This window comes from Anabrus simplex, chromosome 5, assembly GCF_040414725.1.
Source record: "Anabrus simplex isolate iqAnaSimp1 chromosome 5, ASM4041472v1, whole genome shotgun sequence".
Lineage (NCBI taxonomy): Eukaryota > Metazoa > Arthropoda > Insecta > Orthoptera > Tettigoniidae > Anabrus > Anabrus simplex.
Window position 1 is genome coordinate 186705912 of NC_090269.1, and position 27226 is coordinate 186733137.

The following is a 27226-nucleotide window of genomic DNA, read 5'->3' on the forward strand; positions in this document are numbered from 1 at the left end:
ACTCTTTTTCACAAGAGCAAAATACTGTTACTTCAGCTTCATATCAAACTAGGGCTTATGAAGCTATTCGTTAAGGCCCTAAACAATGAAGTTGAATGCTTCCAGTACCTGTGCCAGTGATTCCCAGGCATCAGTAATTCCAAAATCAAGGAGGGTATTTTCACAGGTCCAGATGTTAGAAAACTTCTTTCTGATGCTAATTTTGAAAACGTTATGTGCACTGCAGAGCGATTGGCATGGGCAGCATTCCAAAACTTGGTCAAAAACTTTCTTTGAAACACAAAGGATTCAGACTACAAACAAATGGTGGATAGTTTGCTTGTTTCTTTCCAAGATTTAGGCTGCAAAATGAGCTTGAAAGTGCACATGTTACATTCACATCTGGACTATTTCCCTGAGAACCTAGGAATGTTGAGCAAAGAGCAAGGAGAAAGATTCCATCAGGTTCTACAGGAAATGGAATGCAGATATCAAGGGAAATAGAACAAAAATATGCTGGCAGATTACTGCTGGTTACTAACTACTACTCCTAACTACTCCTCACACACAAAAAGCAAGGCGAAGGCGTTTCTTATACTAAGGTAGGACATTATAAAATTGAAACCATAGACTTACCATTCTCATTACGTTATGAGGCTTAATGCATGGTAAATTTTGGTCCATTTGGCTCTTTTTTTTTTCTACAGATCTGAGATCTGTTAACATGATACACTTCATATCTTTATATTATGTTCATAAGTATACCAGTGTAAGATAGGAATGTTCAGATGGGTGAAGATAATAAGAAAGAAACATTCTTTATATGTGATAATAGTAATCTTGCATGTGCACGTGCTGCATATCTATCAAATTTTCATTTCAAATTTGCACAAAAACCTGATGTGATAGGGGAAAACTGACTTCAGTTCCAGAATCAGCATGCCCAAAATATAAAAGATCACTATGTAAACTTTGTGCAATGATTGGAAAGTTTTAATTCACAGGTCAGTGTAATAGTCAAACATGTTTCGACTTATTTGGGCCATCTTCAGTGAAAAAAGGGGCTTAAAGTTATTTACATAACAGAAGCTAAAAATGTGTTAAGAACATAATGAAGGAACAAAAGAGACAAGACAGAAATAAAAACAATTCAATATAAACATATTTCCATCATTAGATGGAGTAATAATCAACTCGTTTGAGACATCTTCGGTGAAAAAAGTTAACATTTTTACATAATTGAAGCTAAAAAGTGTGTTAAAACCTATGATGAAAAGAATTAAAACAAATGAGATAAGAGGAAAATAAACAATAAGTGTATATAGTGATGTTGTGGACCTCTTAGTCTAAACATTTTGCAGTGCGATACAATTAAAAAACAGGACAAAAATACCTTTTTTCACTGAAGATGGCTCAAACAAGTCAAAACATATTTGACTATTATTACTCCATCTGATGATGGAGATGTGTTTGTATTGAATAGGAGGACATATTAAATTTTCCTTTGTAAAGTGAATGTACCCCATTTAAAGATTTGGAGGTCAGTACACTCATGAAACATTATGCCTCCCCATACCATAATGCTTGGTCCACAAAAATGATCATGTTCAACTAAATTCCTGGGTGCATTATGTGTTCCCACCTCTCGCCAGATGAGGGTACGTCTAGAATCACTACTCAGACTGAATCTGTTTTCGTCTGGGAAGAGCACGCGACCCCACTCCTCGTCAGTCCAGACCTGATGCTCTTGGTACCAACGCAAATGGTGCTGCCGATGTGCGAGTGTCAACGGAACACAACATAATGATCGTCGGGCAAACAGACCACCCCTCCATTCAGTTGCCGTGCCACTGTGGAACGTGAAATTCGGTGCCTTGCAGTCCTGTTAAATGTGGTTGCAATTGCACCCGCACATGTCTCTCTTCTTGCCTGTTGTGCAATGTAGCGGTCATCTGCTGCTGTAGTTGACCGTGGTCGATCTCTCCTTCGGACAGCAGTGCCTGTGGTTCAGAATGTTCTCCATGCACGTAAAACAATGCTGTGAGCAATACTAAACTCCTTGGCACACTCGTCACAGTTCTTCCAGTTTCCCGATGATTCTTCCCCATGTGAAGTCATGCAAATGTTGTGTCTGGGCCATGTTGTAATGAATAAAGTGACCACAGTGCACCGTAACAGCTCGCTAATGTTTCCATACACATGTGGGAAACCTCTGGCAACCATACTTTCATTCATTTCCACTGAGTAGTTGATATGTAATGTTACTTTATCTATCTCATCCTTAAGTTTTGCACAGCAGTGTATATATATGTATACCAGATATTGTAACAGCAATTGAATCATGGCAGAGAAGTGATATTAATGGATGTGGAAATTTTCTCATAGATCTGGAGTGTTTATTGTAGAGAGAGATTAGGAACGATGGGAGGGGGAATATTCATACTGGTAAAAGAAGATTTTATTAGCTACAAAATAGTTAAGGATGAGAAACATGAAATTTTAGGTTTAAGACTTATCTTTGAAGATAGTAGGCAACTTGACACTATTGGGATGTATAGAACTGGCAAGGTTGACATTGATGCAGAGTTATTTGGTAAGCTATGTGGGGAATGACACAGAAAGGAACACTATTGTAGCAGGTGATCTGAACTTACCAAGTATTATCTGGGAAGGGAATGCGAACAACAGAAATCATGACAACAAACGGTAAATAAGTTAATATGGGAAGCACACCTGAATATATATGAAAGTGACGGAACCAACTAGAAGGAAAAATATTCTAGACGTAGTACTGATAAAACCAGATGACCTCTATAGAGAAACAGAAGTGATAGATGGTATAAGTGATCTTGAAGCTGTCGTTGTCTTAGTTAAAAATAAATGTGAAAAGAATGTCATAAAAGTAGGACTATTAGGCAATACCATATGGTTGAAAGGGAGGCATAGGAACATTTTGAAAAAGCAATTAGAAACAATGGAATATGGTAAATTAAAATGTAAACAGCCTATGGGGTGGGTTTAAAGCAATTGTTGAGGTGTGTGAAAACAAATTTAAAACACATTTAAATGTGGTAAGGAATGGTAAGGACCCATTATATTATTATAACAGGGAAATAGAGAGATTAAGGAGGAGGTGCAGATTAGAAAGAAATAGAGTTAGGGATGGATGGGGGAGTAAGGAGAAGTTGAAAAAGAAACAAATGGAGAACTGGAAAAATACTCCAGGATGCAGGCTTGCAAAGAACTGATAAAAGGACCAAACAAGAAGCATACTAAAGAACTGTTGAAACTCAGCAGATAAAATATAAGATGGGTAGTAGGACTGTTGACAGGACACTGCCATCTGAAAAAAACACGTACATAGAATTGGAGTAATAAGAGACAATATATGTAGGAAATGCAATGAAGCAGAGGAATCAGCTGAACACATTCTTTTTGAATGTGAGGCGCTGGGTACAATCAGACTCTCCACTCTAGGACTACCAGGTGAAGAGAGAGAGAGAGAGAGAGAGAGAAAATCCAAGAAGACCCAATAAGAACAACCTGCAGCTTTGTGAAGGGAGCAGGTATATCTAGGTGGGAATAAAGGAAAAACATAGTAGCAAAAGATCTTAGAGGTCGATGCTAATTAGGAACTAATATTTAGAGGCCCCATGAAGAAAAGAAAAAGGAGAAATTGAAGGAGCTTACTAGGAAATTAAATTTAGCAAAAACGTGAGCTAAGAATAACATGATGGCAAACATAATTGGCTGCATTATGAATTTTAGGGAGCAATGGAATGATATATATATAAGTACTTTAAGGCAGAAACAGGCTCCAGGAAGGACATTCCAGGGATTAATGATAAAGAGTGGAATCCCAAAGGGCTGTATTATTGGACCTTTATGTTTTCTTATATGTATATATAAATGATACGAGTAAAGAACTGGAATCACAGATAAGTCTATTTGCGGATGATATTATACTGTATAGAGTAGCAACTATTTTACAGATTGTGAGCGACTACAAAAAAACCTAGACATTGTGAGATGGACGGCAAACAATGGTATGTTGGTAAATGCTATGAAAAGTCAGGTTGTTGTCTCTTCATTTTTAATCACTGTGTTGATGGGGTGATAGTACCTCGTGGGGACCACTTTAAGTACCTAGGTGTTAATGTAGAGAATGATCTTCATAGGGTTAATCACATTAACAAGGTTGTAAAGAAAGGTTACAGATCTCTTCACATGGCTATGAGGTTGTTTAGTGGTTGTAGTACCCCCTGTGGGTGGGGGATGCAGATGAAAAATACACCCATGGTATTCTCTGCCTGTCCTAAGAGGGGCAACCAAGGGATGATGGATCTTGAACCTGTGACTAATACCATCACGTGAGGAACACCATGAGTCGACTTTACTTGCGATTAGTACCACTATGTGAGGAGCATCATGGTTCTGTGATTAGTATCATTGTGGGTGGGTCACTGTGGGTTTACAGTACCCGTGATTAGTACCAGTATATGTGGAACACCATGGGCTTACATTGCCTGTGATTAGTACCACCATGTGAGGAACACCACTGGTCAATGTTTCCTGTGATTAGTACCATTATGTGAGAAACACCAGGGTCTGGGCATTGCCTGTGATTAATACCACTATGTGTGGAGCATCACAGTTCTGAGCAGCTCCTACAATTAGTGCCATTATATGAGGAACACCATAGGTCTGCGTTATCTGTGAGTACATTACCTGTTATTAGTATCACTATGTGAGGAACACCGTGAATCTACATTGGCTTGTGATTAGTACTGCTACATGAGGAATACCATGGGTCTGTGTTGCCTGTGAGTAGTACCACAATGTGTGATACACCGTGAGTCTACATTGCCTATAGTTAGTACCACTATGTGAGCAACACCATGAGTATACGTGGCCTGTGATTAGTACTACTATTTGAGGAACACCATGGGTCTACGTTGCTTGTGAATAGTACCCTTATGTGAGGAACACCATGGGTCTGTGATACCTATGAGTGGTGCCATTATATGTGACATACCATGGTTCTACAATACCTGTGATTAGTACCATCATGTGAGGAACACCATGGTTCTGCTTTACCACGGGCTGGTGACCTGGATTTTTGATCCCTTTGTAATACAAGTATCATACCAGAAAATAAGATGTTGTGAATTGGATCCACTGATTGTTTTGCATTCATGGTCATTTTTCATCATCATTCCTTTTAGATTCTAATCAGTGAATACATTTTGAAATTTTAATTATAGTTTCATTTCGTGCACTTCATACCATTATGGGCCGATGACCTGGCATCATCATCGTCATTATAGGGGTTGTAGTAAGGACCCCCTTCGGAGGCAGCTCTACCCAGAGAATGGTGCCCCTGCTTATGTGAGTCCCAGAGCACACTGATCCGGTGTGTAACATCTAGTAAATGTCCCAGCTCAGGGTTATGAGTGAAGACCTCAACGGCATCTATGGCAGAAATGGTGGACTTCAGCATAGTGGAGGTGGTGATGGTGGTAGAGGCAGCCCTGGACTTGGGGATAAATACAAGTACAATCTAAAGAGGCCAGTGGCTTAGGGCAGATGAGGCTCTTTAGGAGGGTGATGGTCCTTTGGTGGAAGTAATATCACAAAAGTCCATCTAGCAGTGTCTGTACTCCATGTTAGAGGCAGCTGCATAAAGGCGTCTGTTTCCCCATTGTAGGAGCGGCCTGAAAAAAGTCCTGGCAGTAGGTGTAAAATGTCTTTGGGTGTGGTGAACCCATCGTACTAATATCCTATAAATTGACTGGGAGTGAGTAAAGGCATCAGAAACGGTTAGGGCATCCCCAAAAGTCGACACACAGTTCCTGATGGTCTCGTCCTTAGGGGAAGAATGTGAAAAATTAAAAACTGTGGAGGTCCTTGATTCACAGCCCAACCCAGAAGACTAGAAACGGAAAATGAAGAAGTAAGGATTTAAAGGAGAGGGCGTATGTCTCTGATAGAGTAAGGTTCCAGGTTATGGGATCCACACCAGGACTACTTGATAAGAGAACTGGAAAAGATCCAAAGGAAAGAAGCACAATTTGTTCTGGGTGATTTCCAACAAAGAAGTAGTGTTATGAAAATGTTGCAAACTTTGCGCTGGAAAGCCTCGGGGTAAGGAGACAAGATGCTTGACCAAGTGGTATGTTCCGAGCTATCATTGAAGAGATAACATGAGTAGATGAATAAGCTTGAGCAAAGCTTTTAAAAGTAGGGAAGATCAATATATGAAGATAAAGTTGGAATTCAAGGTGACAAACTGGGGCAAATATTCATTTATAGGATGAGGAGTTATGGACTGGAACAATTTATTAGGGGAAATGTTCGATAAATTTCCAAGTTATTTGAAAACATTTAAGAAAAGGCTAGGAGAACCTGCCACCTGGGCGACAGCCCTAAATGCAGGTCACTGATTGGTAGATTGATTGATTGATTGATTGATTGATTGATTGATTGCAGCGTATCTGCTGCCCTATTTTCTTATTCATTAGTAAAGCAACTGCTGCATTTCCCCTATTTGATTTGTGTTGATAATTCTGTAGTCGTCTAACCAAAAATTCTGTTCTCCTGCCAGTGTACTTCACTTATTCCTACCAACTGCGGTACATCTAACTTTGGTTCATCCATTTCCCTTTTAATATTCTCTAACCTACCACAATAATTCAAACTTCTCACGTTGCACAATCCAATTTGCAGAATGTCAGTATTGACATATTCATCTTCCTGATGATTTCTCCCTCTCATGTAGTCTCCTCCCGGAGATCCAAATGGAGAACTATCTTACCTCCAGAATATTTTATCCGGGAGGAAGTCATCACCAGTGCATCATTCATTCATTCATTCATTCATTTATACAGAGCTGCATGTCCTCGGAAGGTAGTTACGGTTGTAGTTTCCTGTTGCTTTTAGGCACGTAGCAATATCAACATAGCTAAGCCATGCTAAATATTATTACAAGGCCATATCTGTCAATCATGCAGACTGCTGCTCTTGCAACTTCCGAAAGGCTGCTGCTCCCCTTCGATGAACCATTCATTAGTCTGGTCTCTCTACAGATACCCATCTGATATGGCTGCACCTACGGCTTGGCTGTCTGCTTCATTAGAACGCACAAGCCTCCCCACCACAACAAGGTCGCATGGTTCACAGGGGAAGGGGCCCAAGTTTGGGTATGAAAATTACCCCCACACTATCACAGACCCACTTCTGCTTGAGCTACACCCTCTACATACTGCAGATGAAATAATTAATTGGACCTTATGTCATTGGAAATAAGACAAAATCATGACTTATTGGACCACACTAAATGTTTCCAGTCCGCTACAGTCCAGTGTCAGTATTCTTGACCCCATTGAAGATGTGCAGCTTTATGGACAACTAAGCATTGTGGCCTTTTTCAAGTTACCCAACTCCAAATGTTCATTGCAAACAGTTCCCTGCTCAAAGTTTGTTCAGAAATTGGTTGGAATGAACCTACATTCGTGGTATGAATCCAGTTTCAATGACAAGGCATGGCACTAGTCTCCAGTCCCTCTGGTAAGGATCTTTTTTGTGATCACAGTTCTGATGCTGTGTTTCATGCACATACGTGGTACACCTTTCCTTGTAGATACGTTGGACAGTTAGTGGTAACAGTTCACATTTGACTTCAGTGGAGAGGAAATGAAATTTTCTTTTATAAATAAGTCCACCTTTTCAATACAATGTATAATTGTAAGAATTACATACATACATACATACATACATACATACATACATACATTATCATTATAGACTGTTATGCCTTTCAGCGTTCAGTCTGCAAGCCCCTGAAATTTTTTTTTTTTTGCTAGGGGCTTTACGTCGCTCCGACACAGATAGGTCTTACGGCGACGATGGGATAGGAAAGGCCTAGGAATTGGAAGGAAGCGGCTGTGGCCTTAATTAAGGTACAGCCCCAGCATTTGCCTGGTGTGAAAATGGGAAACCACGGAAAACCATCTTCAGGGCTGCCGATAGTGGGATTCGAACCTACTATCTCCCGGATGCAAGCTCACAGCCGCGCGCCTCAACGCGCACGACCAACTCGCCCGGTCCTCTGAGAATTTACTAAACGTCGCCACAATCCTCGATTTGCAACTAGTGTTGTGGCCTCATTTAGTTCTATACCTCTTATCTTTAAATCGTTAAAAACCGAGTCTAACCATCGTCGTCTTGGTCTCTCTCTACTTTTCTTACCCTCCATAGCAGAGTCCATTATTCTCCTAGGTAACCTATCCTCCTCCATTCGCCTCACGTGACCCCACCACCGAAGCTGGTTTATGCGTACAGCTTCATCCATCGAGTTCATTCCTAAATTAACCTTTATCTCCTCATTCCGAGTACCCTCCTGCCATTGTTCCCACCTGTTTGTACCAACAATCATTCTTGCTACTTTCATGTCTGTTACTTCTAACTTATGAATAAGATATCCTGAGACCACCCAGCTTTCGCTCCCGTAAAGCAAAGTTGGTCTGAAAACAGACCGATGTAAAGATAGTTTTGTCTGGGAGCTGACTTCCTTCTTACAGAATACTGCTGATCCCAACTGCGAGCTCACTGCGTTACCTTTACTACATCTTGATTCAATCTCACTTACTGTATTACATCCTGGGAGAACACACAACCTAAATACTTGAAATTATCGACCTGTTCTGGCTTTGTATCACCAATTTGACATTCAGTTCTGTTGAATTTCTTACCTACTGACATCAATTTAGTCTTCGAGAGGCTAATTTTCATACCATACTCATTGCACCTATTTTCAAGTTCCAAGATATTAGACTGCAGGCTTTCGGCACAGTCTGCCATTAAGACCAAGTCGTCAGCATAGGCCAAACTGCTTACTACATTTCCACCTAACTGAATCCCTCCCTGCCATTTTATACCTTTCAGCAGATGATCCATGTAAACTACGAACAGCAAAGGTGAAAGATTACAGCCTTGTCCAACTCCCGTAAGTACCCTGAACCAAGAACTCATTCTACCATCAATTCTCACTGAAGCCCAATTGTCAACATAAGTGCCTTTGATTGATTTTAATAATCTACCTTTAATTCCATAGTCCCCCAGTATGGCGAACATCTTTTCCCTTGGTACCCTGTCATATGCTTTCTCTAGATCTACGAAACATAAACACAACTGCCTATTCCTCTCGTAGCATTTTTCAATTACCTGGCACATACTGAAAATCTGATCCTGACAGCCTCTCTGTGGTCTGAAACCACACTGGTTTTCATCCAACTTCCTCTCAACCACTGATCGCACCCTCCCTTCCAAGATGCCAGTGAATACTTTGCCTGGTATACTAATCAATGAGATACCTCGATAGCTGTTGCAATCCTTCCTGTTCCCTTGCTTATAGATAGGTGCAATTACTGCTTTTGTCCAATCTGAAGGTACCTTACCAACACTCCACGCTAATTTTACTACTCTATGAAGCCATTTCATCCCTGCCTTCCCACTATACTTCACCATTTCAGGTCTAATTTCATCTATTCCTGCTGCCTTATGACAATGGAGTTTATTTACTATCCTTTCCACTTCCTCAAGCATAATTTCACCAACATCATTTTCCTCCTCCCCATGAGCTTGGCTGTTTGCAACACCACCAGGATGATTTCCTTTTACATTGAGAAGATGTTCAAAATATTCCCTCCACCTCTCCAGTGATTCCCTGGGATCTATTATGAGTTCACCTGAATTACTCAAAACACTGTTCATTTCCTTTTTCCCTCCCTTCCTAAGATTCTTTATTACTGTCCAGAAAGGTTTTCCCTGCTTCCCATGACTTCTTTTTAGATTCAACAACTATTTGTTTCGCTCTATTTCTTTCATCTACGTAGCAATCCCTGTCTGCCTCGGCCCTTGTTTGGAGCCATTTCTGATAAGCCTTCTTTTTACGTTTACAGGCTGCTCTCACTTCATCATTCCACCAAGATGTTCGCCTTTTCCCATCTTTACACACAGTTGTTCCCAGGCATTCCCTTGCTGTTTCTACTACAGCATCCCTGTATGCCACCCATTCACTTTCTATATCCTGAACCTGCTTACTGTCTACTGGTCGAAACTTCTCACTAATCATATCCATGTACTTCTGTCTAATTTCCTCGTCCCGGAGATTTTCTACCCTTATTCGTTTGCAGACAGATTTCACTTTCTCTACCCTAGGCCTAGAGATACTTAGTTCACTACAGATCAGATAGTGGTCTGTATCATTGAAAAATCCGCGGAAAACTCGTACATTCCTAACAGAATTCCTGAATTCAAAGTCTATAAGATATAGTCTATTATGGATCTGGTACCCCTAGCCTCCCATGTGTAGCGGTGAATAGCCTTATACTTGAAGAATGTATTCGTAACAGCTAAACCCATACTAGCACAGAAGTCCAGCAAACGCTTCCCATTCCCATTAGCTTCCATATCTTCCCCACATTTACCAATCACCCTTTCGTATCCTTCAGTTCTATTCCCAACTCTCGCATTGAAATCGCCCATTAGCACTATTCTATCCTTGCTGTTGACCCTGACCACGATGTCACTCAATGCTTCATAAAACTTGTCAACTTCATCCTCATCTGCACCCTCACATGGTGAATACACGGACACAATTCTTGTCCTAATTCCTCCCACTGACAAATCTACCCACATCATTCGCTCATTTATGTACCTAACAGAAACTATGTTGCGTGCAATGGTATTCCTGATAAAGAGCCCTACCCCAGACTCTGCCCTTCCATTTCTAACACCAGTCAAGTACACTTTATAATCTCCTATCTCTTCCTCATTATCTCCCCTTACCCGAATATCACTTACTCATAGCACATTCAGATGCATCGTCTTTGCTGACTCAGCCAGTTCTACCTTCTTTCTTCCATAAGCCTCATTAATATTAATAGCTCCCCATCGAATTCCATTTCGTTCGCCAAGTTGTTTCCAAGGAGTCCCTCGCCTGTCAAATGGGAGTGGGACTCCATTACTCCCATAGGTCCGAGGCTTGCTTCAAGTGTTCTGAGCTCGATAAATTCATGAAGCGGGATGCTGGCCTACTTGCACATAGTACAAGTGAGGATCTCTCCTCTAACAGGTTATGGACCACCGGTGAATTGTGTAGTCCTAGCCGCCTGAGCACAAGGAGGGCCACGACTCAGAATATGTCCGAGATGCCCTCTCCCATTCCATAGCAACTGGTATCCCGACTCTCAGGACCACTTACTAGGCCACTCAGCCGTTGCCCATGGTTCACGAACTAGGACGTGACTACAGTAACCCACAAACATGAACCATTACATATACATGTTAAAATTAATAAAACAGGATATGTTTCGCCCTCATTTCGGGCATCTTCAGTTGTTTGAAAAAGATTAATATCGCTTAGGTTGAGTTCTTAAAAATTCACATGGCAACACTGTACCAGTACAATGCCATCTATAACGATATGAAGGCACTACTGCGTGTTATTGAGGGGGTGAGTAATATTTTGTCTGGGGAGCTTATAACCCTTTTAGTTTAGCTTGCTGTTGATAGTGTACAAATTCTTAAGATGTTTTGAATTTACAAAGGATGTCAATAGTTACATATGATATTCTAATCTGTTCTCTAACTCTTATTGCCTGCCAATATGATATAACAATTTTGAGATGAATATTTAATAAGAATCATCAATAGGATCACCTTTATACAGAAAAATAACTTTAGGCTAATATAAGTTCACATAGAATACCACTTTTGAAGAGGTTAATTAATAGTACTACTCTGAAAGGCTTGACGCAACAGCATAGTTTTAAACAAATGTTTCTTACAATCTTATTCATTTTCCTCATTATAATCCTTGATATCATATTGTGTTATGTTTCAGCAATAATGAATCTTCTATAGATGACCTCTGATATGTAACTAAACATGACATCACTTCAGTCTAGGATTGATAGAAAAAAGTCTGTTCCATACTGTCAAGGAAACACCCTTAAAAGAAGCTGTACAAACGTAAGTTCTAATTCAGCATGCAACAAGGTACATTGAATTAATTATTGATTGATATTAGTTAGAATTCTATTTTTCACTATTCTTCAGGTTAAGGATTGTTTACATGAGAATAGTTGTTGGTAGAGTAGAGTAGCAAGCAGAGTGCGTTCGACCATGTCAGCTCGGGGACTGTTTACACACAGTAGAGTACTGATGCTAGTACAGTGTGCTGTTTAGTGAAAGTGAGTTCCAGAAGAGAAGGAAAATTCAAAACTGTATAGCTAGATTTTCAAATGCACTTGTTCGAGATGTCCCTGAATCTGTTGATGAAGAGATAAACAAACAAAGAAATGAGTGGTTGAGAGAGTGGAATCCATATGTGGAGCATTAGCTCTCCTGCTGATAGAGCTAGCCATAGAGAATATTTTGGAATATAAAGACCATTTCACAGTAGAAATGTATAAATCGACTGAACCTGATATTTTTTGTTCTGTATTTTCAAACATTCTTGTTTATATATGCATTTAAAATTTTTTGTTAAAGCTTGTTCATTCCAAAGCCCTCTTTCACGTTCCTTTCATGCTTCAACTTCCATGGCTTGCCTCATGTTTCTGTTCGGTACTGAACATTACTCAAATTCCATAAACACTCATATTTCCCATAAAGCTCTACAAGTTGCAATGTGTCATCTTCTGGAATTTCATTTTCATTCTTGAAACTGAAAGGTAGCATCCTGACATTACAACATGACTGGAATACCTTCATTGTACTATAGGGTGACCAGACATCCCATTCTTAAAAGGATTGTCCCTTCCTTTAGCATCTGTTCTATTGTCCTGACAGAAACTTACACGTTCCCTGCAGCAGTGAATTTTGATGACTTACATTGTATTGGCCCACCGGTGACCTGACATTGCCTTTAGTTATTATCGGTTCAGGTCACTGGTGACCTGACGAATTTGACTTTGGTTAGTTCCTACTATGAAATCCAAAACAATGCTGGAGCACTTTCTGTGTGCCTTATTGTTGAGGAGACATTCCGATGGATTTACCTCTGCGACAGTTTTCTGATTCAACAAGTGTGCGACCCAGAAATGACCCAGAAGTAAATGTTAGTTTCTCGTTCATTGATCTGTTTTTTCGGAACATGATAGGCCTATATTAATTATTTTCATATTTGTAATATAGGCTGATGATGACTCAAAAAACGAGTCAAAACCGGTACCACAAATAAACCATGTTGTAAAATAACAATCTTATACAACATAAATTGTATTGAAAAGGCGGAACCTTTGAATTCACTTTTACTATTGTGATTCTCAGTTCAATACGGAACAATAATGACGTTTTTAACTTTGAAGGATAAGAGTAACATGCTTTGAGACACATGGTGACCCGAACCACAAGGAACATGATAACTGTCCCATTTCTTTTCTGTCTGAATTTACGGGAGATTTAAAAAAAAAAATTTAAACAGCCAAACTCCAAAATTGTGTTGGTGCGTTGCTCTGTTGGTAATTTATGTTAATTATTCAATTTATTCTTGGTCGACCGGGCAAATTAGCCATGGAGTTAGGAGCGTGCAGCTGTGAGCTCACATCCGGGAGATAGTGATAGTGGGTTCGAACCCCACTGTCGGCAACCCTGAAGATGGTTTTCCGTGGTTTCCCATTTTCACACCAGGAAAATGCTGGGGCTGTACCGTAATTAAGGCCACGGCCGCTTCCTTCCCATTCCTAGGCCTTTCCTGTCCCATCGTTGCCATAAGACCTATCTGTGTCAGTGTGACATAACAGGAAATTAGCTACAGTAATACATTTTGTAATATACTCTGCGATTTACAGTCATAACATTATTTTTAAGTATTTGAAGTATTTTGATTATGCCTTAATTTGATTATTTAATACTGTCAACATTAGAAAACAGTAGACTATATAAATTATCTAGCCTTTAATACTGATGAAATACGCGAGATGCTATGACCTAAAAGAACAAGAAGACTGTCACTATGAAATAACGCCACATTCCGGATCTGATGGTTGCATAATTCTGTTTTAATTATGCTTATACAATAGTGTTGCTAATAGTTCTATGTTTATAATATTCTTCACTTTTATGATTTTCCTTGAGGAGGAAAGAGGTATAGTTTATCGATTTGCAAAATTGGTCTTGCAATGTGGACAGTGGGGGGAAAAAAAAGACAAGTGACAGAGCACAAGTACATTCTGGGCTTTGTCATGTTTCTGTAATGGATACTTGAATGTTTCTCTGAATTTTGAATTCTATGTTATATTTGAATTAATAAATCTGTTTTCCCTTTCCATTATTGGAAATTGTATTGCATTGGTGTTGTACTTGTCCTCCAAATCACTATTCAAGTTTCTTCCATGAATACCACATAGGCCTATAATTATGGTTACTTTCATATAGCAGAGAGCTATGCTTCAGATGAAGCATTTATCAGTTGTAATGAAACAAGTTGTGCTTGTAAGTTATAGATGTTAATTTTCTTCTTCAGAAAACATGACTGTTGCATTTACATAGCTCATTATTTTCATTACTTTAAAGCTGTCAGTGGGAACTCTATGCGAGTATAATCATCTAAATGATAATATGCTAACACACTAAAATTTTACGTTGTTAATGCATAAATCAACATTTTAAAAATGTTGCCATGTGCTGTTTCCACAGACAGCAGCAGCGACTTCAAATACCTTATTACAGAAACAAGACAGGACAGTTTTGTCAAGAATACTTGAAAACTTTTCACTAGATGACAACACAGTCACTCTTCCACTTTTATTATGGTGCTTTAACATAGCACTGCCCTGTCATGTTCTAGCACAAGGTCTTTTTTTTCTTTCTTTTTTCTCCCAATTTGCTTTATGTTGCACTGGCACAGATACGTCTTATGGCAATGATGGGATGGGAAAGGATTAAGTGTGGGAAGGAGGTGACCGCAGCCTTCATTAATATATAGCCCCAGCATTTTCCTGGCGTGAAAATTGGATACCATGGAAAACCTTTCTCAGGACTGCCAACAGTGGTGTTCAAACCACAAGGTCTTTGATAGTTACCTATAAAATGTCACATACAGGTAGAGGAAGCCACTTCAGTTGTCTTCATTGCACTTGGTAATGGAGTAACATTATAGCACTGTAATAGAAGTGGAGGACTGCCATCTAGCAGACATGGAGTGATAACATAGCACTATCCTGTCTTGATGTACAGTAAGGTCTTTGGCAATATAACTCAGTATGTGTGTTTGTGTGGATACAGTTCACATAAAAGAAACATGCAGGTCCAAAATGTTTGGCTGTAGCTTTCATCAGTGGAGGATAGAATGTGACCATTACTGAAAAGTAGATGCTACTGTGAGGTAAAGGGAGGGGGAGATAGGCGAGACAAGAGAATGGACGAATGGAGCAGTAATCTTACATTAAGGTTGAGTGGTTCCCCAGACCTGAGCACAAGTTGAAGTCCAACTTCAGAATCTTGAAGGGCAAGAGATTGGGAAGATGGCGATAAGTGTTGGAAGGATGTTAACCGTGCAAAAATTATCAAATGTTATTTGATAGAGCTGGATGTAAATGGGGATGGGAAGATAAATGTTATGGATTTCTCAGACAGTTCAATGGCCATAAATTAATTTGATTAGGAAGCAGCCAATGTAGAAAGTTGGTCGATAATGTTGGATGGGATAAGACTTGGTGGTAGGGATATATGTAGACAACACGTCTTGGAGCAGTTATGACCACAGAGGAAAGGGCCAGGAGTAGGTGGGGGTTCACAGCAAATGAGAACATTTCTGAGATTTGGTGGGCATGTGGAGGGTGACGGAGGCTTTTTTCGAAGAAGATCTCTGGAATGAGATGACAACGAGAGAAGGATAAATGTTTGTTTTGAAATGTAACTGATTTTGCAGAGACCGGGATAATAATAATCTTCACTTCTCAGGAAAAATGAGTTGTCATGAAATGGCCAAAACAAGGATAAGCCCACAGTTTGTTAGCATAAGGTGTATTCTGAATTTTGGTATTAAGGGTACATGTAAAAATGTAATCTTTTCATCATAAGACACCTTGGTTGTTTTAGTGTAACTCAGTTTCAGCATTTTTCAGATTTCCTTTGTTTCCAAAAGAACTACATAAAAAATTATAATATTTAATTTAAAGTAATATTTCCATTTAATAAATATGTTAAAGTTAGTTTTCTAGAGTGTAGAAAGAAGGCACATCAAAGTCAAAACCCCAACTGGGCCATCATGTATGAACACAATGAACATGGGGTGCAGTCCAGTTATTATCCTGTAACAAGCTGGGGCCGACAGATATACATCACAGGCCACATACGGCTCACAAGTATGACATGCCTGGTGTGAAGGTATCCCACTGTTAATATGTGAAATCTTAAATCATCTGTACTGAAAAGTTGTGTATTTTGACTTACACTCCCCAAGCAGTGAAGATATTTGGTTATAAAGGGGTTGGTTGCTTAACAAGTCTGGGGACAGATTTCATGGCTCAGGCCTTCAACAGGTTATTGATGTAGGAGGCATGGGCTTTGGGGAAGGCTGAATAGTAGTGAAGATTTTTTTTGTTTTGTTTTATAATTTGCTTTACGTCACACCGATACAGATAGGTCTTACGGCGATGATGGGATAGGAAAGGCCTACATCGTATTGGCACTCCTGGTAGCAAATCTCCATGCACACAAATTAGAACACACAGAGTATTTTTCAAAATGATCACATAATGTGCAAGTTTTTCTAGGTAATACTGTTATATGGCATGCTATGAATTATCCCCATCTTCTAAAATCTGCTCACTTTGGCTGAGATTTAACCTAATGATCTTGACCTCTGGTGCCGGAACAGATCATACTAAATTTTCTCTAGGGGTGCACATCAACTTAGTCACATTCCCTCAAACACTTCTTCTTAGCCAAAAGGTAGTGGCATACCTTTCATTGCAAACATCAGATTCTGAATGTACTAGCAAGAATGTAAGACCAGAATTGTAATTTTGTACAGGGTGATTAATTTAAAAGTTCAGAGCGGAGTGCCGAGGATTAGGCACGCTGGTAAGCGGAGACAGCAAGCGCAGTGCCCACAATGACAAGCAGGCATAGTCGGCTCAAAGAAGCAGCATGATTATGCCTATAGAAACTAAATGAAACCGAACTCGCTGGTTACATAGATGCTCTGGACAAATAATTAAATGAATAAATAAATAAATAAATCAACCAGAAAATTAAACTGAACTCACCAGTATTTACAGACGATGCTGAAAGTGATCTCCTTCAGCTGCAATGCAAGCTTCACATCTTGTAATGAGATTTCGAAACACACTTTGTAGTTCGTGGACACCGATAGAACGCACGCACAATGTTCCTAATTTCAATTTTTAATTCTTCTGCAGTTCAAGGATTATTCCTGTAAACTTTGCCTTTAAGATTTCCCCATAGATAAAAATCACATGTGGTTAAATCAGACGAACAAGGGGGCCATAAGCCTTTACTGATGATCTGATCATCATCAAACACTTCCCGCAACCGTCACATAGAGCTACGCGCCATATGGGCCGTTGCACTATACTGCTGGAAATAGCCGTACCTTTTTTCTTCTTCAGTCAGTTCAGCAAAAAAAATGGTTCCAGAATATTGTGAATATAGCGGTCAGAAATAATCGTGTCCTGAAAAAAATATCGGACCAATAATCGTCGGGCACTGATAGCGCACCACACACCCACCTTCACATCGTGCAGAGGTCTCGGCTGTAAAATGTGCGGGTTGTCTGTATCCCAGATTCTATTGCTCTGTGAATTGACATATCCACTCAAATGAAACCAGGCTTTGTCACTCATAAAAAGAAAGTTCGGATCCACAATACCGTCTTGGACACTATTCATGAGCCAATTGCAAAATCGTATTCTTGCATTGAAATCTGTAGGCAGTATGTTATGGACTGAATGAGTCCGATAAGATCATAAATGTAACAATTTTGTTGCATTACGTGCTGAAGAAGGTGAAATACCACTTTCTTGAGCTACTCTCCGAAGTGACTTATGTGGGACTGACCTGGAGTCTTGCCAGTCTTCTAACTTCTCCCATGTGAGAGCTGTTCTCCTTCGCTTCTTTTTCTTATTGATTACGGAACCAGTATTACGCCACTTGTAAACGAGCTGATGCATGTAACGTTTTGAAGGTACTGTCGCACCGGGAAATTGTCTGCAGAATTTTTGAAGGCACCTTTTAACTGGTTTCTTCTTCTAGTGCAAATAACACTCAACCAGAAATATTCTTTGCTCTATAGTGTATTTAACCATTGTGATAATAACCTCACAACACACCTTAAAAGTACAGTAGTTTCTAGCGAACTGAGGGATAGAGTGCTGAACAGCTGAGCGCTGGCAATGAACACTTCTTATCTCGCCAGTGTTGACACAACCTATGTAGTGCTAGCTCGGGAATTCCCACGGCATGTGAGCAGAAGTCTGAACTCTTAAATTATCCCCCCTGTATAATACTAAGCAGAACAAAGGAATAATCTGCATATTCAATTTTCTCCCTTTTAGAAAAAAAGTCTTGTAGTCTACTTCGAAGAACAAAAAATTCATGGAAATTAATTCATATCCTAAACCAGAAGAGCAATCAGGATCTTTGTACAATTGCATACCAGCTAGCATTTAAGAAATGTCTTCACCTTCTCATAATTCACAACATTCAAAGTGCATTTACTTCTCCGAGAGGCTCAAGCTAGAAAATAAACAGCAGTGAAGCATACAGAAATAATCACACACATTATGGAGAGAAACATAAAATGTTAGGTGTGAGAAGCTTCATTAAAGATTACAAAATGGTAAATCGGTAATACTTATTATCACTACTTAATGGATGTCAGCATTGAAGAATTTAATTCTACATACATTTTCAACAATAAAACATTATAACAGATCAAAATAAGAAATTGCTGGATACATTTATGTAAGAGGTTGATTCATATACTCATATGTAGCTTTTTCGACAAATTGCTGATTAGCTTTTCTGTTAGCATGTTCTTCTATGTCATTATGTGATATTGAACGTTATCCTGAAGTATTTACATTAATCTGACCCTTTTTTGCCAGATAGGTGCACTAGCCAGTGAGGAATATATTAGCATATATATACAAGAAAAGAATAATAATTGAGGATATCCCAAACAGTGATGAATACTGCAGAATAAGTTGATTTCATCAGAAGTACTGGAGAGGTAAGAAACCACCTACCTCATCCAGCATTGGCAAAGCTTCTGGTTCTGCTACAGAAGGACAGAAAAAGTTCTCTTCATCATCACTTAATTTTTTTCCCATTTCTGTTTCCGTGCAATGTACGGTATATCAATTATTGCATTGTAATGATTACAATTTTATTTCAAGAAGTAAATTACAAGTAAAATTTACATTTTGTAGAAAATAACCATTACAAGTAAAAAATTACTACGAAAGTATTCGTTACAAGTAATTTGATTACTTCCCAACTCTGCTGGTACCCTTTCCTATGTCATTTGTATAGATAAAATCTCATTAAATGTTTTTTTTTAGTGAAGCAGTGCCGGTTGAAACTTTTGCATGTTGCAGGAATAACATCTAGGATATTCTTATTCTGTGTATATAATTTGAGACACTATATGCTCCCCAGAAATCACACATGCATGCTTCTGAGTGGTAGGTAACCAATCCTACTTTGGAGTGTATGTTCCACTCGCTATTCTGACTGAATTCAAGCTTCACGCAGTGAGGCAATTCAGAGGCATCAGTGCTGTAGATTGGTGGTGGTGATTTTTATAAACATGAAATGCATACAAACATGTTATCATTTTTATTTATTGCTCCATGACCAACATCATTGCCTTCCAAATTAAAATTAAAACATGTAAAATAATTAATATCAATATACGAATGAAACTTAATCACAGTCAGCATAGCCTCTACTTTTATTTCTCACATATGAACACTGGAAGTTTATACAACTGTGTTTGTAAATGATCTACTACACTCACAAAATTTCCAGGGAACAAGTGTACGAGAGTTGTATGATGAAAACAAAATTGTAGAAACACACAGCTGATCTTATATTCAGTAGGCGGGAGAACTGGATTTCATATTAGTGCAAATTAGATATATATTCTAGCAAGGATGCCAGTTGAATAACACACAATGGGTACATTTCAACATAAATAGCCAGGCTGAGTGGCTCAGATGGTTAAGGCACTGGCTTTCTGAGCCTAAGTTGGCAGGTTCGATTCTAGCTCTGTCCGGTGGCATGTCAATGTGCTGCAATACGTCAGCCCCATGTCAGCAGATTTGCCAGCACATAAAAGATCTCCCACAGGACTAAATTCTGGCACCTCGGCATCTCTGAAAACTGTAAAAGTAGTTAGTAGGAAGTAAAACCAATAACATTATAAATAACTGAAATGACCACCAGAGATGCAGACTGAGCACAGTGTGGGTTAACTATACAGATGGAATTGTCACAAGAGGTAGAAAGAAGTTGTTTTAATCATTTTCTCATCTAATATCCTTCTCAGTGTTCAGGAGTGGATTAACATCTGTTTCCATCAGAGAAGTTATCTTCAGACCACATAAAAAAATGTTTAAAAAAATCTTTATTACTTACAGGTGTGATGTGACGCAGCCGACATGCACAATAGAGACACTGCTCAGCACATCTGCACAACGCTTCATCGGATTCTCACTGTGGTTTTAATTTCATGACCGATCGGACGTTGAAAAAAAAAAGACGGTCCTCGTACATCCTTACTACAAGCCCTACATACCCTCATAACCATGTGAATAGATCTGTAACCTTTCTTCACAACCACGTTAATATGATTATCTCAATGAATTATAAGCTATAAATTTCATTTTTGCTCCATATTGAAGTGCAATTATGAGAAATAAATTGACAATACAACATATCAAGTAAATGATGATCAATCTTGGGACTAGTTTCAGCCACTTAGTGGCCACCTTCAGTCAAATAAAAATTAAAAAGATTGCTAAATCATATGTATACCAGACAAAAAACGACAGTGTTGCAGGAATAATGATAACATTAAAATATATAACAAAAATTATGGTTATGATCTTCTTGTCATAATATGATGTCTTTAAGTTGACTTAGGACCTCAGGCAAAGACGTAAATCTGGAAATGATAGCCAGAATTAGGAATGAATCAACGTACAGAAAAGAAATTAAAAAGGAGAAAAATTATTTATGAGACTCACATCTAATGTCTGATGTAGAACAAGTACTGACTTGCTGGAGGAAGCAGGCAATGTAAACAAATACGGTATATTATCTTTCAGTAAGTTATAGACGAGAAAGGTTCCACCTTATCAGTACAAATTTATTTATACAAATATCTACAGTACCGGTTTCGACTCTTTGCATGTAGTCATCCTCAGCTGTACACCGTTACATTCGCATAAATCAAATTAGTAGATTTGCCTTGTCCATAATAATAGTCATAATGAAAGGATATATCTTATAACTTACTTACTCGTCTATAACTTACGATAACGGTCAATACGGAAAATGAAACTGATAAATCAAGATATTATCTTTCAGGGCGTTAACATGCTCCAAGTATCTTGAATGGAAGTTCCCACCTGTTTGATCGACATAAGATGTGCTACAATTATTACAACTGAGTACCTGATTTGGTGAACTAATTGCTATGATTAATAGAATTGGTGTTGTGTAAAATATCTGTGTTTCTCTTACAAGTTTTAAAGGCTGTTTTGACGTCATGCATTTTAAATATTTTGTGATTTGGTAGACTTGTTTATTATTAAACGTGAAAGTAGATAAAAAATTGTTGTGAGTTTTTTCTTTTCTTAAGGTGGTTGAAGGTTGTTGTTTATGTTTGTTAATGAATTCTCTATAAAGCAGCTGTTGTAGCCATAAAATTTAGCTATACTGTGAATGGTATTTAATTCTTTTTTTTTTTTTTTTAAGTTTGTGCTTAGACAACGGAATGCTAAAAGCACAGTGTACATTCTTTTGTACATCTGATATGTTAATCCAAACTAATTTTAACTATTGGAATCTGAAAGCAGGGAGAAGAAAAATGTACTAAACATTTTATTTCACTAGAATTTACTTACTTTCATCTCCTACATACAGTAAAATATTCTAAATCTATTAAGCCCAAAATATAACCACAATACAAAACTAAATATTACTAAAATTAACCTTTATTATGGGTACACAGAAAATCAGTATCTTCAATTATACCACAGTAAACAATTTAATAATTACCGAGCTCGATAGCTGCAGTCGCTTAAGTGCGGCCAGTATCCAGTATTCGGGAGATAGTAGGTTCGAACCCCACTGTCGGCAGCCCTGAAAATGGTTTTCCGTGGTTTCCCATTTTCACACCAGGCAAATGCTGGGGCTGTACCTTAATTAAGGCCATGGCCGCTTCCTTCCCACTCCTAGCCCTTTCCCGTCCCATCGTTGCCATAAGACCTATCTGTGTCGGTGCAACGTAAAAAAACTAGCAAAAAAAAATTTAATCTAGTTTACTAGATTGTATTACACTTAAGAAAATGGAAATTGCAACATCATGAAGGCATTGGTAGTTTGTGTTGATTTTCAAGATATGGAACGATGCCATATAGGTATGTAAACGATCAAAGTTTCACAATACCAATATAAATGGTCCGCTATTGGACATTATAAATTTTCCTGCTAACTCATTCTTGGTTGCCAGCGTTTCGCCCTCGTGTGCTAGGGTGGGCTCATCAGTTGGTACCTAGCACACCTACCAATACGCTGGCTAGTGCATACCGTGGAGGCCACTGCGTAGGCTAACTGGAGCCACCGGCAGTGCCAATGCACTAAGAGACTTTGTCTCATCAGCAAAAATTGATGCCTGCTTGGCCATCAGATGATATAGATGTTGATTCCCATAGGGAATATGAAATATTTGTCCTGAATGAGTAAATTTATAATACCAATATACCAATATACCAATAATACCAATATATATTGGTATTATAAATTTACTCATTCAGGACAAATATTTCATATTCCCTATGGGAATCAACATCTATATCATCTGATGGCCAAGCAGGCATCAATTTTTGCTGATGAGACAAAGTCTCTTAGTGCATTGGCACTGCCGGTGGCTCCAGTTAGCCTACGCAGTGGCCTCCACGGTATGCACTAGCCAGCGTATTGGTAGGTGTGCTAGGTACCAACTGATGAGCCCACCCTAGCACACGAGGGCGAAACGCTGGCAACCAAGACCATTTATATTGGTATTATAAATTTACTCATTCAGGACAAATATTTCATATTCCCTATGGGAATCAACATCTATATCAAAGTTTCACACCCATTGGATTGTTGCTACAGGTCTCCCAACGTGATTGGTCGTGGAGGAATCAAGTCCAGTATACGGACTCTGGTGTAGCGTAGTTGACTTGCAGTCTGTGCAGTGAAGTGTTCCCCATCAAACATGCCTCGATGACAGAGAAGATCACGCTATCAACAACTGTCGCCGTTTGAGAGGGCTCGGATAATTGGGCTGTGTGAGGCTGGATTATCGCTAAGGACTGTCGCTGCACGTGTTGGCCGACAGGCATCTACGGTACAACGTGTATGGCAGCAGTGATCAAATGAAGGTACCCACACTTGTAGATCTGGCACAGGCCCAGCGCGACAGACAACTGTGAGAGAGGATCGCCGCATCATTCGGATGGCTCGGATGGAACCCCATGCAACAGCAGCGCAAATTCGAGCAGATGTGGCACCCCACGTTACACAACAAACAGTTGGTAATCGCCTGCATGCAGCTGGCTTACGAGCCCGTGTCCCTGCAGAAGGTGTTCCATTGACCCCACAACAGCAACGTGTAAGGCTGGCCTGGTGTCGAGAAAGATCAACGTGGGTCGATGAATGGTATAGGGTCATCTTTAGTGTTGAATCGCGCTTCTGTCTTGCCCGCAGTGATCGCCAGAATCGTGTGCCGGGGAGAGGGGCCGCCCAGATCTTATTGTCGAGAGGCACACAGGGCCAATACCAAGTATTATGGTCTGGGGAGCTATTGGCTTTAATGTGAAATCACAATTAGTGCTTGTTGAGGGCACTATGACTGCTCGACAGTACGTTGATAGGGTACTCAATCCAGTGGTTGTCCCTATGATGACGAACATTGCTAATGGGATGTTTCAGCAGGACAATGCCCGGGTTCACACTGCACACATCTCCAGAGAAGCTCTCCACGACATCACAACCTTAGAATGGCCCGCCAGATCCCCGGACCTCAGTCCTATTGAACATGTGTGGGACATGATGGGTGGAAAACTGACCAACCGTCCTCAGCCACCCACAACTACTCTGAAACAACTGACCCGTGCAGTGCAGCAAGCATGGGACACAATTCCTCAGGGAGCGATCCAGGACCTTATTGACTCCATGCCTTGACGAATTCATCAATGTATTGCAGCTCGTGGTGGGTACATCCTGTATTCATTGTTGTCCAAACTTGCGGTCAGAGGGACCTGAAAGTGTAATCATCGAATCACAACTGAACATTTGCCCTGCATGTTCAATTGCAGCAATGTAGCACCACTCCTTCTGGGTGTTGCAATTTCCATTTTCTTCAGTGTATTATTGTTGTTTTCTTACTTTGTTCCAAATATTGCTTTTACACAAATACAAACAGTCATATGTTGTTTGAGTCATCAGTCCATAGACTGGTTTTAAGCAGCTCTCCTCCATGCCACCCTATCCTGTGCTAACCTTTTCATTTCTATGTAACTACTGCACCCTACATCTGCTCTAATCTGCTTATCATATTCATACCTTGGTCTACCCCTACCGTTCTTACCACCTACACTTCCCTCAAAAAGCAACTGCACAAGTCCTGGGTGTCGTAAGATGTTTCCTATCATTCTATCTCTTCTTCTCATCAAAATTTGCCACAACGATCTTCTCTCACCAATTCGATTCAGTGTCTCTCCATTCATGATTCGATCTATCCATCTCACCTTCAGCATTCTTCTGTAACACCACATTTCAAAAGCTACTATTCTCTTCCTTTCTGAGCGAGTTATTGTCCATGTTTCACTTCCATACAATGCCACGCTCTAAACCAAAGTCTTCAAAAACATCTTTCTAATTCCTGTATCAATATTTGAAGTGAGCAAATTTCTTTTCTTAAGAGAGGACTTCCTTGCTTGTGCTAGCCTGCATTTTATGTACTCCTTACTTCTGCCATCGTTAGTTATTTTACTACCCAAGTAACAATATTCATCCACTTCCTTTAAGACTTCATTTCCTAATATAATATTTTCTGCGTCACCTGACTTCGTACGACTGCATTCCATTACTTTTGTTTTGGACTTATTTATTTTCATCTTGTACTCCCCACTCGAGACTCTGTCCATACCATTCAGCAACTTCTCCAGATCTTCTGCAGTCTCAGATAAAATAACAATATCATCGGCAAATCTCAGGTTTTTTATTTCCTCTTCTTGGATTGTGATTCCCTTTCTAAATTCTTCATTGATTTCCTTTACTGGCTGTTCTATATAAACATTGAAAAGGAGGAGGCAAAAACAGCAGCCTTGCCTCACCCCTTTCTGCATTGCTGCTTCTTTTTTCATAGCCCTCGATTCTTATCACTGCAGATTGATTTTTATATAGATTATAGATAATTCTTCTTTCTCGGTACCTGATCCCAGTCACCTACATTATCTCAAATAGCTTGGTCCAATCAACATTATCAAATGCCTTGTCTACAAGTAGATCTACAGGGTGGCGCATGAATAGTTGACACATTTGAAAAGCAAATATAAAATGCAACTTATGTACTATGTTGTTCAAATTTTGCGCACACATTCCCTGTTTCATGGAAATAACTGTAGAGGTGACACTGCTGTTTTTTTTCTGAATGCCTGCATTCCATTGAGCTTTCTGCCATGGCCGACTACGGCCAACTCTTTGTTCAACAGCGCGCAGAAACAGTTATCTTTTATTGCGGCGATACAAGGGCAATTTCAAGCTGTATTTCAGACTAGGTGAGCTCCAGCAAGGAACGCCATCCTTCACTTATACAGAAACTTCGCAGAACAACGCAGTCTGAAGGAAGAAAAGCGACCACATGCACCAGCAGTTCGGTCTTCTGAAAACATCGCTGCGCTGAGGGTCGCAATGCAGTGCAGCCCACACAAGTCAACATGGGAGCTTCAAGATAAAGTGGAATATCGCGCCATTCAGTTCAAAGAATGTTACACAGTAACCTTCAATTGTACCCATATAAAATGACTGCTCTACAGAAGCTAACAGATCTTCACAGGCAGAAGAGATTGCAGTACGCCTTATGGGCTCATGATAAAGATAAAGTACTGTTTAACACTTGGTTCTCTGATGAATCCTATTTTCACCTCAACGGGGCAGTTTATGAACAAAATGTGTGGTTTTGGGCTACAGAAAAACCAGACATTATTCATGAAGAAAACACGCATGGGGAAAAAGTGAGTGTGTGGGTAGCTCTGTCAAGTCATGGGTTAATTGGACCATTTTTTTCAGTCAGACAGTTAATGTACAGCGATACAAGGACATGCTGGAGAATGAATTCATGCCTCAAATTCTCGCTACAGAACTCCCTATTCATACGCAGTGGTTTATGCAAGATGGTGCAACATCTCACACAGCTAATGATGTTCTTGAGATTTGAGATGAGTATTTGATGATCGTGTAATATCACATTCTTACCCACAGTAGAACAATAATGGTGGATTTTCCTGGTCTACTTTAAACTCAGATTTAAATCTTTGTGATTTCTTTTTTATGGGGCTGTTTGAAAGAACTCTTTGCTTCAAGACCTCAAAGCCATATGGAAATGCATGCTCGGATTGTGCAGCTCTGCAGTGAAATTCATGCAGCCCTGTGCCGCAAAGTCGTCAGAAACATGCACACTCGTCTCGAAGAGATTGTCCGCCACAGTGGAGGCCACATTGAACATGTGATATAGTGAAATGTATTTCCATGGTCCAAGCTACCTGTGTATACAATTTCATTAATGTTCTATGAAAAACAAAGTTGTTATTCTAAAATTAAATGTGTCAACTATTCGTGCACCACCCTGTACAAACGCCATGTATGTGGGCTTGTCCTTCTTAATTCGATCCTCTAAGATCAGACGTAAAGTCAGGATTGCTTCATGTGTTCCTAC

The 27226-nt window shown here is 39.5% G+C and overlaps 1 protein-coding gene across 3 annotated transcripts in view; it reads left to right on the forward strand.

Annotated features, from left to right (window-relative positions):
- The window catches only part of LOC136874751 (putative gamma-glutamylcyclotransferase CG2811), a 77353-nt gene extending 55507 nt beyond the window's left edge, over positions 1 to 21846 (forward strand). Inside the window, exons 3-4 of one of the 3 annotated variants that reach the window (XM_067148421.2) lie at positions 11885 to 12012; positions 20655 to 21846. In XM_067148421.2, coding sequence (XP_067004522.1) covers positions 11885 to 11915 — 31 coding nt within the window. In that variant the 3' untranslated portion in view covers positions 11916 to 12012; positions 20655 to 21846. Of the gene's footprint in view, positions 1 to 11884; positions 12013 to 20654 lie in introns of those variants that run through there. The other 2 variants (XM_067148418.2, XM_067148419.2) reach the window with 2 other exon arrangements.
- The last annotated feature ends 5380 nt before the right edge of the window (positions 21847 to 27226 follow it).